This window comes from Myxine glutinosa, chromosome 4 (assembly GCF_964187855.1).
Source record: "Myxine glutinosa chromosome 4, kmMyxGlut1.1, whole genome shotgun sequence".
Classification (NCBI taxonomy): Eukaryota; Metazoa; Chordata; class Myxini; order Myxiniformes; family Myxinidae; genus Myxine; species Myxine glutinosa.
In genome coordinates this window covers 135891693-135909426 of record NC_136264.1, presented here as the reverse complement: position 1 = coordinate 135909426, position 17734 = coordinate 135891693, and the positions used below count along the sequence as shown (strand labels likewise).

At 44.9% G+C, this 17734-nt stretch overlaps 2 protein-coding genes across 2 annotated transcripts in view; one reads left to right on the top strand and one right to left on the bottom strand.

The window, feature by feature from the left end:
• Positions 1-17734, top strand: part of LOC144891816 (uncharacterized) — a 1036251-nt gene that overhangs the window by 267141 nt on the left and 751376 nt on the right. The gene's annotated exons all lie outside the window — the stretch shown is intronic.
• The window catches only part of BAZ1B (bromodomain adjacent to zinc finger domain 1B), an 83981-nt gene that overhangs the window by 61273 nt on the left and 4974 nt on the right, over positions 1-17734 (bottom strand). The window contains exons 3-11 of the mRNA XM_078775308.1: positions 15180-15324; positions 14854-15070; positions 14326-14438; positions 12504-12692; positions 10414-12197; positions 6227-6398; positions 4149-4256; positions 1608-1873; positions 84-221 (exon numbers count right to left, since the gene is read on the bottom strand). Coding sequence (XP_078631434.1) covers positions 84-221; positions 1608-1873; positions 4149-4256; positions 6227-6398; positions 10414-12197; positions 12504-12692; positions 14326-14438; positions 14854-15070; positions 15180-15324 — 3132 coding nt within the window. The remainder of the gene's footprint in view (positions 1-83; positions 222-1607; positions 1874-4148; positions 4257-6226; positions 6399-10413; positions 12198-12503; positions 12693-14325; positions 14439-14853; positions 15071-15179; positions 15325-17734) is intronic.

Below are 17734 nucleotides of genomic sequence, written 5' to 3'. Positions count from 1 at the left end.
ACCCGACCAAGGAAACTTTTTTAATTTACGAAAAACTTCATCCACAACTACAATAACTGATACAACACCAAGTGTTTTATTACCTTCGTTTGGAGAGGACTCCTTCATCACTCTGACTATGCAAAGGGGACTCAGATGTAGTTGAGTACGTGTAGTCTGTGAACGCTGCCCAACCGGTCTCCACAAACAGGCCGGGTATCGACTCCGAAAACAACCAGTAGCTGAGAAAGTAAAGCAAGACTTAAATGCATTGTTCATGAAGCAAACGCTGTAATTAGTCATGTTTAACATGTACACCTCAATATCTCATCATTGGAAGTTATATTAAAGAAAGCTTTGCATGATGGAAGATAACAGATATAGATCCAAGGGCAGCAGGGGTCTCAGTGTATGGACAAAAATATATAGACATTATACCCAGGCATATGGTTCAAATATCCATTACGACATACAGTGCGCGTTCAGAAGATATTCTCAAACATTGATTTTTTTAAACATTTTGTTGTTGTACAGCCTGAATTTGTTTCGTCCCTGACCATGGTCCTTCTTGCTCGGTTGCTCAGTTTGGTCGGATGGCCAGCTCAAGGAAGAGTCTCAGTAGTTCCATATTCGTTCTATGTCCTAATAATGGAGCTCACTGTGTTCTTGGGAACTTTCAACACTCTGGAAATAGTTTTATACCCTTCCCCATATCTATACCTCCTCACAATTATATCTCGGATTTATATGGCCAGTTCCTTGGATATCATGGAAGAGTTTCTGCTCTGACATGAACTGTCAACTGTGTGACCTCATATAGAAAGGTGTGTTTCTTTCTAAATCATGTCCAATCAATGGAATTGGCCACATGTGGACTCCAATCAAGTTGTAGAAACATCTCAAGGATGATCAAAGGAAATTGGATGAACCTGCGCTCAATTTGGAGTGTCATAGCAAAAAGGTTGAATACTTGTTGACTCAAGACATTTCAGCTTTTCATTTTAAATTATATTGTAAAAATTTCTACAACAAAAAAGGAATCCACAGACATTATGGGGTATTTTGTAGATATCAGTGACAAAAAAAATCTCAATTTAATCCATTTTAAATTCAGGCCGCAACAACAAAATGTGAAAAAGTCAAAGGGTGTGAATACTTTCTGAGTGCACTGTACGAAGCAAAGAGCGAATTAAGCAGCTGGGTATAGCTGGGCCACATTTAGCTACACACTTAATGCTTTTGTAGCAAATCAGGAAAAATTCAGCAAGGACATAGATCGAGTGATTTGTTCGATTTTCCTGCGACAGTACACACATCTCACTGACATATCAACATCTACTTATCTTACTCGACTGCCATCGATTTCGTTCTTCGCTGTATGCAAAGTAAATGAGCTTTTAAAGTTTTTCCTCCCAGGCACTTGTAAATAAGCAATCTGATACAATGATGAGGTGGCTTGTGCTGCTGGAGAAACAGCACCATATCAGTATAATCGTGTGTTTCGTTGGTACAATCAGCACTTTTACTTGTACGACATTGATGACAAGAAAACAAGAAAACGATCATAGAAACCCACTGTATGATCAGTCCCGGCTTGAACTTCCAGAGCCAGCCATTGGGACTCTTACCGGCTATGGTGGCGGTCAGTGCCCAGGGGAATGCGGCGGCAGACGAGTCGCGCACGTGTTACTCCTTCCTGAAATGCCTTCTCCAAGACTTGCCGTTGTTGGATAATGGTCTCAGCCTCAGCCTCCTTTTTTTGCATGAGAAGCCTTTCAGCCTCATCCTCTTTTTCTTTTTTCTCATCATCTGGTATAGGAATAGGTATGTGGAACAAAGGCATTGAGCAAGAGCCTAACAGCACCAGAGGCAACAAAGAGTATGCAGAGCACAGCTACCATCTACAAATGTCTGCTTGCGTAAATTTATTTGGGAATCAAGCCCAGCATGCAAAGCCAAATGTCACAGAGTATCTCATAGTGTCCATATAAGGCTGTGTGAGTGTGTGTGTGTGCTAGCCTCGAGTGACCAAGCATGTTGCTAATAGAAAAACACGAGTAAAACTCACACAACAAATGGCATGTGGTGGGAAATGCTCCAACTACAGTAAACCCTCCATATTCACAAGTTCCATGCACTGTATTCACGAATTGGTAAATGCATATAGTAGTCGGTTTGACGTTCCTATGTACTCAATACCCAACCTAGAAATGTTCTATCCAATGAACTTTTTTCGTTGATTTGTACTCCCATGGGGTCCTAGAACAAATTCAGCTTGGTTGCCCAAATTACAAGTTTGGGCAACTCTGGTAATTTGCATAAATCCAATATTGCCGCCGGCGCCATTTTGAAAATCTAACTTTTAGTCAGGGCCCTTAGGGATATTTTGGTTCAGATTCTTCCAAAAGCATCAAATTTGGCACAGATGTTGCCCATGCCATACTCTTTCGATTTTTGACGGGCGCCAAGGGCGGTATGATCCGGGGACCATACCGGTCCATCCCGCCATGTCACCTGACCTATGACGTCATAATTAGGATATGCATCCAATCACATGGCGTACTATAAGTGGTCAAAGTTCAAAATGAATCGATCGAAAAATGAAGGCAGGGATCCATTTTTAAGGTTTTCATAAAATCCAATATGGCCGCCAGGTCACATGACCTATGCCGTCATATTTATGACATGTATACAATCATGTATACATGAACCCGGATCATGATCGCACAAAAATTAAACGCAAGGATATGGCATACAGTTCATAAAAACATCAAAATCCGTACCTTTGTAATTAGACTGATGAACTGCATATGCCTGAAAATTAGGAAATAGACATGTAAATATTTCCTCTAATTGTCAAAAATAAGGTCAGAGTTCGATTACCCAACCCAGAAACATAAAATGGTGAACCTCGCGTAAATCTTGACAAAAAACTCAAAAACCGACATGTTTGACTCAAAAATGACCTTTAAGATGACCTTGAGGGTTGACCTTGACCTCGAATCATCAAAATAACATCATAATTGGATTCCTCGACCTCGAAAACCCCTGAAAAGTGGTATCATACATGATTCCAACCCTTTTGGTTATTTAACTGATTTTCCTCTAATCCAGGTGGCGGCCATTTAATATTCGCCAATATGGGGCCCACGGGGGGGGGGGGGGGCGCCTGTTTTGGCGCCTGTCAAAAATCGAAAGAGTATGGCATGGGCAACATCTGGGCCAAATTTGGTGCTTTTGGAAGAATTTGAACCAAACGGCCCCAAAATATCCCTTAAGGGCCCTGACTATTTTAAACCACTTGCCCAATAATGATATGTAATACATACTTTAGGGGGTTTTGGGGTGTGTAGAATCTATTTATTGTTATTTTTTCAATTCAAGGTGAAGATCAGGTGCAAAAGGCCAGGTTAAGTGTCATTTTCGTAAATGCCGAGTGGGTTGCCTGTGGTTTGTTCAATAACTAGTTTCTAGTCCCCAGGACGGATAAAGAAAGATGGCGGATGCACTGAACGAGTTTGCTATCTAAGTTCTGTAAGTTTGGGTATATCGGCGCATCTTGGATACATATGATAGGGGTCTCATTTATGCGGAGGTGGAGAAGTACCCACACCCACTGGAAGATCACAGTCCTCATCTGTACAATCCTGTCACTGGTCAAATTTCCTCTTCTAATGTGAATGTGGCGGATTCAATTGTGATTGGAGAAGAGATGGAGAGAAAATTCATCACCAGTCTCCCTGATGGGTTCAACAAATCTATCAGCAGCCCCATCAACACGATGGATGTTCTCAAGAATAAGGTCAAGCGCAACAATGAAAGGCCAGTAATAGACCTTGAGAACATTTTTCTCCGGCTATTGACGATTGGTCAGCGGCGCCAGTTGGAGCTTGAACCTGTTTGCCTACGAACTGTGTGTAGTACCTTCATCGCTCATCGATGGTTATGGTTGTCTCCGCAAAGGCAACAAGTTGGGTCTGGTCAAACGCCTCGGTGTGCTTGAGATCTTGCCAACTGCTCCTGACATTGTTATCGTGGATGTTTCACAGCTGTTCTACCATATTGTCTGGCCACATGGTGGCAGTCCCTCAGATCTGATTGCGTCCATCCAGAGTCGTTTAAGTGAATATCCAGATCGTACTGAGAAGGTCGTTGTCTTTGACAAGTACCAAGATGTTGTCTGTGCCAAGGATCATGAGAGAATGCGGCGAGCTGGTGAAGTTATCAACGACTATGAGCTCTCCATCACCAGTCCTCTGTCCAAGAGAGATGCAATCCTGAAGAGCAACAATAACAAACGGAGGCTGGCGAGCGTGTTGTGTACCTTCAATCTAGGAGACAATTCGGCGATGGAGACTCCGGACTATGGTGTGTTCGGTCATGACGAAGCAGACGTCACCATGATCTCCTATGTCCTTGAGGCTGCGAGACGTGCCCATGGCGTGATCCGTGTGCTTAGTGACGACACAGACGTGTTTGTCCTACTGGTCTATTGGGTGCATCGGGCGAAGCTGCAATGCGAGGTGCAGATGGAGCGGTGGGATCGGACAGTGCTGGACATCAAAGCCACCTGTGCTGACCTAGGGCCAAAATGTCTGCAGCTGCTTGGCACGCATGCCCTCAGCGGGTGCGACACAACATCATATCCATATGCCAAAGGGAAGATCCGTGCACTGAACATCTTGCTTGATGGGGACTTTCCAGGCTTGGCTGATGTCCTGGGTAAGGTGGGCATCACACGGGCAGATTTTTATTTATTTTTTTGTTTTTTGTATACTGAATCGAGGCTCGTGAAAGAGCTAACATTTACTTCACAAACAAATCAACCAGACAAACAAAACACACAAAAAGAGGGAGCGGAAAACAAGATGGGGAGAGAAGGGGAAGCACACAAACACAACATCCGAGAGCAGGGAGATGTGTGGAAGGGAGAGGGCTTGGGGGGAGGAGGCATGGGAAGGGGGGGGGGGGGGGGGTGGAGGGAGAAGTATAAAACACAAGGACACCAAGGACTTCCAGGACAGAAGTTGGTATTTCAAAAAAGTGGAATTGGGGTGAAATTAGCGGGGGTAGAAAAGATCAAGGTTTTGGATGGGGGAAGATAAGAGATGGTGGTGAACAGCTGTTTTAAAGACCTGGAGGGTGGAGTGGGATTGAAGAGAGTGAGGGAGTTTGTTCCAGAGGCGGGAGAAAAGAGGAATGAAGGAGTGAAGGTGAGCAGAGAGTCTTGATTTTGGCAGTTTGACCATAAGAGGGTTGCAGGCAGATCTTGTGCGACCTGTAGGAATATTTGCGGGACAGAGCCCAGAGAGAGCTGGGGGGGCAAGGCCAGAGAGGAGTCGGTAGAAGATGGAAAGACCACCAACCTGCCTGCGGTGAGTGAGTGAGAGGCCCTTGGAGTTAGCTTCATCGCGGGAGATTCCAATGATTCTGAATGCTTTGGTTTCAACAGCGTGAAGACGAGCTAGGTGTGAGGCAGGAGCACCAGCCCAGAGGGGAGAGCAGTATTCCATTGAGCTGCGGATGAAAGCCTTGTATGTGGTGAGGAGCTCAGGTGTGCCAAGGAAGGACTTCGCACGACGGAGGATGCCCAGTCGGCAACTGGCTTTGGAGGCCAGATTTGAAATGTGGTTTTCCCAGGAAAGATCATGGCAGATAGTGAGCCCCAAAAGCTTGAGTGACAGAACTTCTTGGAGAGGATTATTCAGAAAGTGGATGGGAGGGTTGTCCAGTCGGTCTTTTCGGAGAGACATCGTAAGAGTGTAAGATGTGAGAGATGTGAGATTGTGAGAGATGTGAGAGATGTGAGATTTGTCAGGATTATGTCAGGACATGTCAGGATATGATGGAAGCAGCAAAACCCTTCTTCGTTGCTCTGTATGGTCAACTGCCAGGAACATTCATTGAGTCTGCCCGCTTCACACTCTTCACCAAAAAGGAGAAAAGTCTGAAAATCATGGCCCTGGCTCCAACATCTGCCAACCTGTTGCAGCATGTGCTGCGGGCTCATCTGCAGGTCATGTTGTGGAAAGCTGCAGATCACCAAACCCCACCCGACGAGTCAGCCGATATCACTCGCTTTGGATGGGAGATCCGGGATGGCATCCCCGTTCCTGTCATCGCTCAGGGTGACCCAGCTCCACCAGATATATTTGACGTGATTTTGTGTCAGTGTAGGGCACATGGCAAGAAGTGCAGGACCGAGGCATGTGGCTGTCACAAACAACATCTTTCATGCACGTCATACTGTAACTGCTCTGGTCAAGAGGGATGCTGCAATCCGTACACTAAGAAACGAGATGCTCAGACTGGAGATGAGGTTGATGTCGAGAGGGAGGATGTTCAAGGAGACGATTTTGAAGAGGGTGTGGATCAGGAGAGTGAAGGCGATGAGAATATTGACGATGGTATTGTTGATTCTGAAGACAATGAGGTTATTGAGGATGAAGACGATGATGAGTGGGAGTAAAGATGAAGGTTATTAGGTGATACCCGGTATATACTTCATTACGGTTATAGCATATTGTTTAAAACCACCTTTTATCTGCAGTAATGCCAAGCCTTGTAACATCCTTAGAATGACGTTTATGCATAATTACTTAATGCAATAGTTTTCCTCATCATGAAATGTGAATGGTCATAGCAATGTGTTAGTTTCAATGTCATCTAAGCTCGGCTAATATCCATAATGATCTTTCAAATATGAATTATTACTACTTTCTCAAAGACAAATGTGTCAAATGTTACATGATTATCCATTCCGTGGCATGAACATGAATAAACTATTAAAATGTAATTTTGTTAAACTTTTCATCTGTTGTCCACGGAGAGGTCAAATTTGACCTTGACCTGAAATGACCTTCAGCACCTGAACTTGACCTTGAATTGAAAAAATCACAGAATAAATAGATTCTACACACCCCAAAACCCCTTAAAAGAGGTATTTCATATCATTATTGGGCAAGTGGTTTAAAAGTTAGATTTTCAAAATGGCGCCCGGCTGCAATATTGGATTTATGCAAATTACTAGAGTTACCCAAACTTGCAATTTGGGCAACCAAGCTGAATTTGTTCTAGGACCCCATGGGAGTACAAATCAACAAAACAAGTTCATAGGAAAGAACATTTCTAGGTTCAGGAAATATCAAATCGACTATAGATTCCTCATTGGCAACCCATCGGCTGCCAGTATTCGTGAGTTCGCAAGCCCCCATCACCCTACGTCTGCGTCGCCCCCACCCACCCAACCACCAACACCGGGGACGTCAGGGGAGGTGCGCAGATATTTATACTGTACAAGTGTACAGCACTGCATTTGGTTCCTAAACCACAAACACCTTGCTGCACCGCTCGACTCACTGCTGCACCGCTGCTGCACCGCTGCACTGCACTCACTATCAGGAACTTGTAATTACCGTTATTCCGTTAATCATGACCTCTAAACACAAGAAAATCCTGGTGTTGGCTTAACGGTTAAGGTGGCTGACTTGAGATCTTAAGGTATTGAGTTTGAGCCCCCAGTCATGCGTTGAAATAACACCTGGTGGATTGACTCAGCCAGGCATCCTTCCGAGGTTGACAAAATGACTACCTGCTTACAGGGATAATAATCCATTTGAGTATCCTGCGTCGGAGTGGCGACCCCATTCCATGATTGTACTACTCCTGAGGTGGTGTTTGAGATGTCTCTCAAGGGCCCCAAATCCACTTGCTTCTGTATATTGAATACCAGATGGGGGTATGCTGGGACTGTATTGGTTCGAGGACGCCAATGGTAAGACGGTGACGGTCAATGGCGAGCGGTACCGTGAGGTCTTACGCCGATTCCATGCTGATCTCGCTCAACTACGTCTCCAAACCAACTCAGACTTGCATGGTTCATGCAGGACGGTGCCCCACTGCGCATTGCAGGTGAAACTATCCACTTTCTCCACCAGCTGTTGGGAAATCGTGTCATCAGCCTGGGCACAGCAAATGAGTGGGCGCACCACAGCCCAGATTTGAATCCATTGGATTTTTTATTTTTCGGTGTTGCCAAAGGTCAATTTTGCCAACAAACCTCGAACCCTGGCTGTCCTGAAGCAGGAGGTGGAAGACTACTGTCAGGCTACCACTCCAGCCACTTTCAGACGAGTTGTGGAGAATTTTGTAGTCAGGATCAAAGCCTGTTTCAACAGAGGCGGAGCACATGTTGAAAATGTCAATTACAAGCAATATAATGAGTGATTTGAAAATGGCATGGTGTATGCTTTCCATCAATGCATCACTGAACTTGCTAACTTTTGTAATTTTTGTACAATAAATCGTTCAAATAGTCCACTTTTTTGAAACACCTCACCACCTCATCCCAGCATCCTGCACTCAACCCATCCTGTGCTGGTCCATTTCATTCAAGTTTTTTTTTTTTTTTTTTTACGATGGGCACATGGGGCAGGGGGGGATGAAATGCGCATTGCCCACGGTGGTGGGGGGAGGGGTGTGAGTGTTGTGTTTGACTTTGGTGTTTGTCGCTCTGAGGGCAGAGCATTTGTAAGCTGCACTGGAGGGGGGATTGGGAGGAGGCGGGGCAAAGCTTTTTGGTGTATGCACTTCGCCATCTTGATAAAAGCTCAGGGGTCTGAGTCGGACTTCAGATATAGTGATTGTACCGGTGCAAACAGTCCCCCGCCTCCTCAAGCACAGAATCAGGATCCTCAATGGAAGACAATGATGATGAGGCAGGAGAACTGGCAACTGAGATGGGATAAAGGTTTCTCACCATTCGCATGAAAGGCGAGAGAATGGTGTTGCATATATGGTTGTTTTTTTTTTACTGGGGCTATCGTGTTATGATGAAATGAATCCTTCCTGTCAATATTCTTACTAAATCAATGAAAATATGTCTCAAAATCTTCAATTTATGACAGTGCACACACACCACCTTTTCCATTAATGAATGTGCCGAGATATCAAAAATCTGAAAAATGTAGTATCGCGTTGATATTTTTTCAATATCTAATCGAGCTGATAATATTGAGAGATAGTCTAGCCCGAGTGCACGTTTATTGAAATTTGTCAGGAATATTACTTTCATATTTTTCACTACAACACAGCTCACTATATGCTGTGCGTCATGACAAATGAGAACGAAACTACACACCAAACAAACTTCCAGCATTTGCTTTCCTTCTCTCATTTTATTTAACACTACAGGTTTGTGATGCAAAAAAACCCCAAAAAAAAAACATTCTTCATCACTTATTAGCTCCAGACCGATTTGTGTAAGAAAACTGATTTTATTACCTCCACCACCAAAGATGGACGGAGGTTATGTTTTCACCCCTGTTTGTCCATTTGTGAGGATGATATCTCAAAAAGTTATGGACGGATTCGGATGAAACTTTGTGTATAGATTGAGTGTGTGACAAGGACAAATGGATTAGATTTTGGTGAATATCCAGACACTAGAATTTTAAGTGACTTCACCACTGAGAGATGGGCAGAAGGCGCGCTATAGCCGGCACCATTGCCAAATTCCTGCCCAAACCAGCAGAGGGCGTTGCATCAACGGCATAGCTGCACCCTCAGCCAATGATGTGACCGCATACAAACATTGTGCCACATACAAAGAAGAAGAGAGATTGGACCAAAAACTATTTTATTACCTCCACGACCGAAAGTGGACTGAGGTTATGTTTTCACCCGTTTGTCTGTCTGTGAGCAGGATATCTTAAAACGTTATGGACAGATTCGGATGAAACTTGCTGTCAGGTTGGGTGTGTGACAGGGACGAATTGATTAGATTCTGGTGAAAGTCCACATCCAGATATGAATCCGCCACCGATGATGGACAGAGGTTATGTTTTCACCCCTGTTTGTCTGTCTGTCTGTTTCTTGCAAAATCGAAGATTCACAAGTGTATTGGTTGGTTTGGTCTGTTATTCTGTCTGACTGTATGTCAATGACCTACAGGTCACATTTTTACTTCAATCTTCACGAAACAACCACCTGGTCGAGATAGTCACAAATAGGAAGCCTATTGTTGTTGGGGTCAATATATCAAAAAGGTCAAGGGTCAAGGTCACATACATCGTCAATTTCCCCCAAATAAACACTATATAAAACCGAAAAGAAAAGCGGATGGTGAACCCTTTAAGGTGAAGCCTCGGTCGACCCATGTGCTGAACATCACCTACACTTAGCTTGACATCAATCATCAACCAATGACAGCAGATAGGTCATTGATTTAACATTCCATCCAATGGAAAGCAACGTCATTGATTCAACAACCTGCCTGCTTTTTGACATTTTATACTCAGGGTGAGAATCAAAACCAGACTGGACAACTCAAAGGCGAGTGCACTACCTACGAGCCATCCTACCAACCCTTATAAATAAATAAGTAAACAACATAAAACTGAGCAACAAAGTTGCACAGCAAAAGTGCACAACAACCTCACCTTCATAGCCAGCAGCCTCCGGCTCTTAAAAACCTGAACTAATGCATTGCTCCCTCCATTGACCAAAGGCCCAGTCTCAGTAAGTGCAGAAGGCTGGGCCTTATCTTTCTTCCCTTGCACCGTTTGACCCGCCTCACGATCTTTCTTTCGCTGCTCCTTCTCCTCACGGCGCCGATCATTTTGCTGTTTCTGCATCGCAATCCGATCCTTCCACAGGTCTGAGGCATTACGCTGAAGACTATCCACATAGTCCTGGGCCGGCCCCGCCACAAGTAACCGGTGGCAAAGGGCCTGGAGCACTGAGAGCTTATCCGTGGGGTCCAGCTCCCAAAACTCTGAAGTTTCGAGGCGCAGCAATAGCTCTGAGCTGAGCTCTCGTTCATCAAATTTGCCGTGCCGATGCAACGGCTCGACGGAATAACCAGCATTCCGATGCTCTTTCTCTGGAGGATCAGATCGTGTAGCTAGCTCGGTTACATCATCATTATCATCGTCTGCTCCATCAGATAGAGAGTCACTCTCTGAACCACTACTGTATATAGTTCGGCGAAGGCAAAGCCGAGCAAGCTCAGGGGCAATATAAGGGTCAATGGGAAGCTCGGACAGACGAAAGCCAAGTTCTGTCAATGAGCACCGTAATCCGTCTCTTCCTGCTTCAGGTGTGCCAAAACGACCCCAAAGAAGAGCACGAAGCAGAACAGCAAGCAGATGACCTAGAGTCTGCTCAGCAGAATCTCCACTTACAAGTGTTTCAGTGAGAAGTTTGGCTGTTATAGGTTTGGTGTGAAAAGCCCAGATTTCATCCTTTGGAACTGTGAGAAGCCCGTCGTAGCAGTTAAAGAAATCTGTGACCATCGCAATGTCTCCAAAGCTCAAACCGATGGATGAATGAATTGGGAAAGGCTGTGGAAGAGGAAGAGATCCAGGGGTGCCGGTAAGGTGAAGATCTTCAACTCTCCGACGTCGCTGGCGTTTCATCTCCATCTCCACCCTACGTTTCTCACGTGCGCGCTCCCTTATCTTCTGTGCAGCTTTCTCACGCCTTTGCGCCACAACCGCTTTCCTCTCCTCAGCGGACATTATGGCTAAGCGGTGGCGTTCTGCTAGGGTTTCGCAGCGGCGCTCCACCATAACACGCAACTCGGCCGGCAAAATGGCTCGTTGCCTTTCACTACCGAGCTCCTTCGCCGTAGCGGTCAGCAAATGAGAAAGGGTACTGCGTTTCTCCGTACGATCGTGGTACTGCTGGTAAAACCGAAGAAGCCGCAGAGCAGCAGGAGCAAGGCCCGCTTCTTTCCGCCTCTTCGAGCCAAGGCCACCAACATGCTGCACGCCTGCTTCCATAAGCGTAAGCTGTCTTAACTGCTGCTTCTTGTCCTTTATCTTGGCAGTTTCCTGTTGAGTACCACACTTACCAACCCGTGGTTTCAGCTTCATGTCAATTTTTCCTTGTCTGTCCTTGGGAGGGTGACTTTGTTTTTTCATTTTATTCCCCTCATTCTCTTTCTCAGTTTTTTCACTGTGTTTCTTCTTCTTCTTTTTCACATCACCACCTTTCCCACTTCCTACCTGTGCGATTATCTCTGCTAATGTGAGTTCAGATGACGTTTCAGAACCTGAGAGGGAGTGAGAAGGCGAAGAGCCATTGAGATGAGCGTGACGGCAAGAAGAGGATGGCGTACACGTTGAAGACAAGGATGAGAGTGACAAGTGATCATTGAGGGAGTGATTGGCTTTTCTGCGACGGCACAGTCCCACGTTCCGAGGGCAATTAAATACCTTTGAGACAAATGTAGGAAGGGGAGGGAAAGGAATCAAGAGGTATTAATGGCCAGTAATTTTAGACCACAATAACCTTTACTTTACCACATAATGATATTTCTACAGCAGTTGGTCCGTTTGCAATGCCACCTGAACATTTGTGTTATGATGCTTTTCAGTTTGAGACCAATAATCAAAGTAGAAGAATATCTAATGACAAAAAAAGAACAGAACAGTAAACTGGAAAATGCCCAGAGGGAAGTGGAGGCAGAAGAAGAATGGGAAGAAGGCTGGACAAACCACAAATCCGGCAGAAAAACACACCTGCAGCTCTTCAGCGTTTAATCGAGGCACAAGAGCAAAGCGAAGATCTGCCTCTTCATCCACCACCCAAGGTGAACGATCCCCATACCCAGCACGAGCCCCATGATGCCGGATAAAGTAGCGCATTATCTCCTTCGTCGGAGGACGCTCTGAACGCAGCAACTTCGATGCAGGCACCATTTTTATTTGCTGGACACAGGCAATGGCAATGTTCAATTGTAGTCCACCAGCCAAACCTGAAAAGAGGCCTATTGAAAGAGTTAGCACAAGTGGTCAGGTAGAAAAATGCCAAAGGTACGAGCTGTTAGGGGGGAATCTATGGGGGTACAAGATGTTAGGGGTGTGGGGGGGTGGGGGGGGGGAGTCTATTGTAGCAACTTAAGCCATTATTCAACATCAAGAAAATAGCTCTAAAGTTCAAAACCCCTTGAAGACCAAGTTATGAAGTTACTTTGAGGATAGCTTGAGAAAATTTGCAAATAACCACCATAAAGAAGGTTTCCACTAAGTTTCATGAAACAAATCTCACAATTCGTTTCCGAGAGGTTTAAAATTAGAATTGGTGGACAAATGACACACAACAGTTTCATAAGAGTGGTGACCCAATGACGAGGGCACCAGACTGGCATTCCAATGGCCGTGGTCCAAATCCATCTGAAGAAAGGAAACCCAAAGAGCTTGTTTGAGTAAAATTACCATGTCCTTATCTGACCCAAAGCAATAAAAAAAAGTTAGCTCATTAATGACCTCTACGAGGGGAGTAAACTATGTGCACCACTAAGTCTAATAGTCGATGCGTTGTTGTTTACATACTCTGGTTCAGTCTTCATGCAATCAGAACAAATTGGGATCCGTACTGTAACATTGACTTGGGAGGGCGGGGGAGACAACACAGCTGGGGGGGGGGGGGGGGGGGACAAAACGGCTCTGGTGGAGAGAGGAAGGAGAACACGGTTGGGGGGGAGTGGGGGGAGAAGAACACGGCTGAAGGGGGGAAAGGGGGAGGAAGAGGGGAGGGGGGGGGGGGTCCCAGTGTCCCACGATTAGGCCAGATCTGGATCTAGACCTCAACCAAAATCTAATCAGCTTGTTCTTATCCCCTTACCAACTCGTCCACCTAGTTTTACCATAATTCGTCCACAACTTTTTGAAACATCGTGCTGTATATAGTTGTTTGGACCTAATCCCTCAATGATGAATAATCACTTTAAAAAAAAAAAATTAAATTCTCATATCCGGATTCGTATCTTCACCAAAATCGAATCGATTCATTATTGTCACACACACAACCAGTCGACCAAGTTTTGTCCGAATCCATCCATAACTTTTTGAGATATCCTGTTCACAAACAAACAGACAGTCCAAACAGGGGTGAAAACAACCTCCATCCACCTTCAGTGGTGGAGGTAACAAGAAATATTATGCTAAGTTTTACTATAAAGATTACTGTACTTTGGCTTTCACTTGTTTGCTATTTTAAACAATTTCTTTTTTTTCATTCAGAAAGGTCAAAGGTTACCACCCATGTTTATTTCCTGCAAAAGATGATCTTCTAAACCAAAGGAAAAATATGACTTAGAAGAAACAAAGTGCCCAATTATTCAACAGAAGTTTCTAGATTAAAAAAGAAAAACAGGTCAAGCACATCAATGGGACTTGCTGCACTTGACATGAAGTGCCCCACACTCAATAGTGCATTCAAAGAATGAAATGCAACTTTTCCACAGGGCTGGAAAATGCAAATGAATTTGACCAAGTGGACACCAATGGTACAGATTCATGCCACAACCCCCTCTCCCACCCGAACCCCACCCCAATTCACCGTGCCATCTTGCAGCCGAATGTCATACGAGTGAGGTAGCAGGCGCGGTGGAACCCACTGCTTCTCCTTGCGTTTGTTCATGGAAGTCGATAGTTTACGGGGCGAGCGACGAGCTAGATACAGAAAGGAAGAGTGAATATAAAGATAGAGAGAACACAGTTGGCAAAAAATTATACATTTGTGGTTCAATTGAAGCGCACCTGCTGGTCCAATGATCAAAGGGGAAATTCAAGAGGTCTCGCGCTACTTCTTGACGGTTTGCATTTATTTAGTGAAGGGTACTCAGCAGCACTACCCAAAACATGCTCGGGGCAGGGCTTTTATAAGCTGATGAAGGTGGACCTTTTGGGCGATTATGTCATTGTGCAATGTGCGGAGCATTGTGGGTGGAAGCAAGTGTTGGTATGGGCTGCTGTTGCTGCACACGACTCCAATCCTCTTCACTCTTTCTCATAATCAAAAGAAGCTCCGAGCAAAGTTCTGCTTGTTAACACATCCAATCTGAATGGAGCATGCCAAACGTCTCACCTGTCAGAGTGGCTCCAGTATTTGATGTGGCTTGATTATCAAGTGTCGACATTATGGGATTTGCATTTTCAGATACGACTGATTCTCCCTTCTTGGGAGTCCCCGGCTCTTCTTTTAGTTCCCGAGTGCTTTCGCCATCTTTGGCATCCTGGGTGTCATCTCCATCAACAGGATAAATTGCTTTGATTGTGGCTGGCACGGCCTTCTTACCACCCACCTGCAGGTGATGGAAATTACATTTGGATTTCAGAACACTGGCTCAGTTTTCATTCAAGTCCACCCACCCAAACCACTCGGAAAAAAGTATCGCGTAGTTGTGTAGACACCTTGTACTCGCAGAGCTCTCCCAAAGCAAGGCGAGTCATGATGGTGGTGTAGGCCTCATTCACCAAGCGCTCGAGCGGAAACATGCTGTGTTGGCAAAGCTGCAGCACAGGATGTTCAAACCACGTAGGATACTCCTCTGCCAACCTATCATCAGAAACCACAACCACACAGCTGGTATAGCATACATTTAAAACCGCAAAGGTTTACTCTTCCACCAAGTACAGCACACAAACTAGAAAAGTTATAGATAGAACACCTTACCCCATGCAATCTTGAGAAACAAGGACATGGGCGGGGTCAACGATCGGCAAGTTTGATTGGTCATGATGACATAAAATGCCGTAATATTTGTCCAAGTACTGCTAAAAGGAAGGGTTTTGAAAGTGGCAAAAGGCGATTTGCATTCTACAGTGTTCAAGTATATGACTGAATTAAACAAGCGTTACGCCTAGGTCCCCCGTCGGTGAAGTGATGCGAGTTGACAAAGGGGAAGACGCAAGGCGGCCATCTTGGATTTTGACGTGGCGACCAAATTTTCAATAGCGTTCTTCCTTATGCCGAGATACACCCACACACCAGATTAGAAGTTGGCACTGCGCTTATTTTTCAAGATATTCCGCTCACAAGGTTCAGACATACATGGCGGCGGCCATCTTGGATTTTGACGTGGTGACCCAATTTTCAATAGCGTTCTTCCTTATGCATAGATACACCCACACACCAGATTAGAAGTTAGTAGTTCGTTTATTTTTCAAGATATTTCGCTCACAATGTTCAGACATATATATGGTGGCGGCCATCTTGGATTTTGACGTGGCGACCCAATTTTCAATAGCGTTCTTCCTCATGTGTAGATACACCCACACGCCAGATTAGAAGTTAGTAGTTCGTTTATTTTTCAAGATATTTCGCTCACAATGTTCAGACATACATATGGTAGTGGCCATCTTGGATTTTGACGTGGCGACCTAATTTTCAATAGGGCTCTTCCATATGCCTAGTTGCACCCACACACCAAATTAGAATTCGGTCCTTCACTTACGCACGTCCTTCACTTACGCACGCACATATATATGGTGGCGGCCATCTGGTGGAATATGGTGGCGGCCATCTTGGATTTTGACGTGGCGACCCAATTTTCAATAGCGTTCTTCCTTATGCCTGGATACACCCACACACCAGATTAGAACTTAGTAGTTCATTTATTTTTCAAGATATTCCGCTCACAAGGTTCAGACATACATGGCGGCGGCCATCTTGGATTTTGACGTGGCGACCTAATTTTCAATAGGGTTCTTCCATATGCCTAGTTGCACCCACACACCAAATTAGAATTCGGTCCTTCGCTTACGCACGCACGCACGGACGCACACACGGACGGAGGGAGGGGAAAACCATAGTCTCCCTTTCGCTCCGCGGTGCGACGGGGGACAAAGAAATCCTTTTTTAAGGCCATTTTCCCTGCTAGAGTGAGGGTTAGCCTTCCTGGCCCCATGACAATCATCATGGCTCCCTTTTTGAGGCATTATTTTTATGGCCGGATGCCCTTCCTGACGCCAACCCTTTAGTCGCCTATTACGACACGCAGGGATACCAGGGATACGGTGTACCTATTCTAAACCGGGCACAAACTGGCACATTCATCCCAACAAGCTGGTACTCAATTTGCCGACATCGGAAGGATAACAGGCTGAGTCAACCCCCCTGGCGTTAATTCAAAGATCGACCGGGATTCAAACTCAGGATCCTAGAATCCCAAGGGAGCACCCTAATTGCTAAGCCAACACCAGGCTCAAATACATGATTGAATTGAAATAAAATAAAGTTTTAAAGGTTATAGAAAAAAAAAGTTTTGGAAATTTACCGCCGTTGTTGCAGTGTTTTATACACCACCTTATTTAAGATGTTACATTTGTTAATCACACCTGTTGCTTGTGTCCTTTATGGCATCCTGAAAAACAGTCCGTTTACTGTTTGGAATGACTATCTCAATGCTTTTTGAAACTAGAACGGGCACTCGGTAGAGCGCATACCTTCGCCGCAGCTACTGTTCTGTACTTGGCATGGGAGTGTAGGGAACAGAACAGTGAACAGTTTGGTGCTGATTTCATGCAAATCGGATAAGAATTGACCGAGTTATGACAAAAAACGCACATTTTGCAAGGTCGTGACCCCCCTGACCTTTGACCCCCAACCGCTAACAAGGGTAATGTCTTCACTGGGTCATGTCGTATATCACAAGATCGAGCATTGAATTCTGAACATTTTGGCATTAGTTGCATGCCAATTGGATAAAAATTGACCGCGCTATGGTAAAAATACGATTTTGACCTTTTCGTGACCTTGACCTTGACCTTTGACCCGATTGCTCCCAAAATCTAATCAAATGTGTCCCGTATAATAACCAATCATCCCACCAAATTTCATGCAATTCAGTTGAATACTTTTTGAGTTATGCGAATAACATACACACACACACACACACACACACACACAGACATACAAATAAATACACAGCGATCAAAACATAACCTTCCGCTTTTGCGAAGGTAAA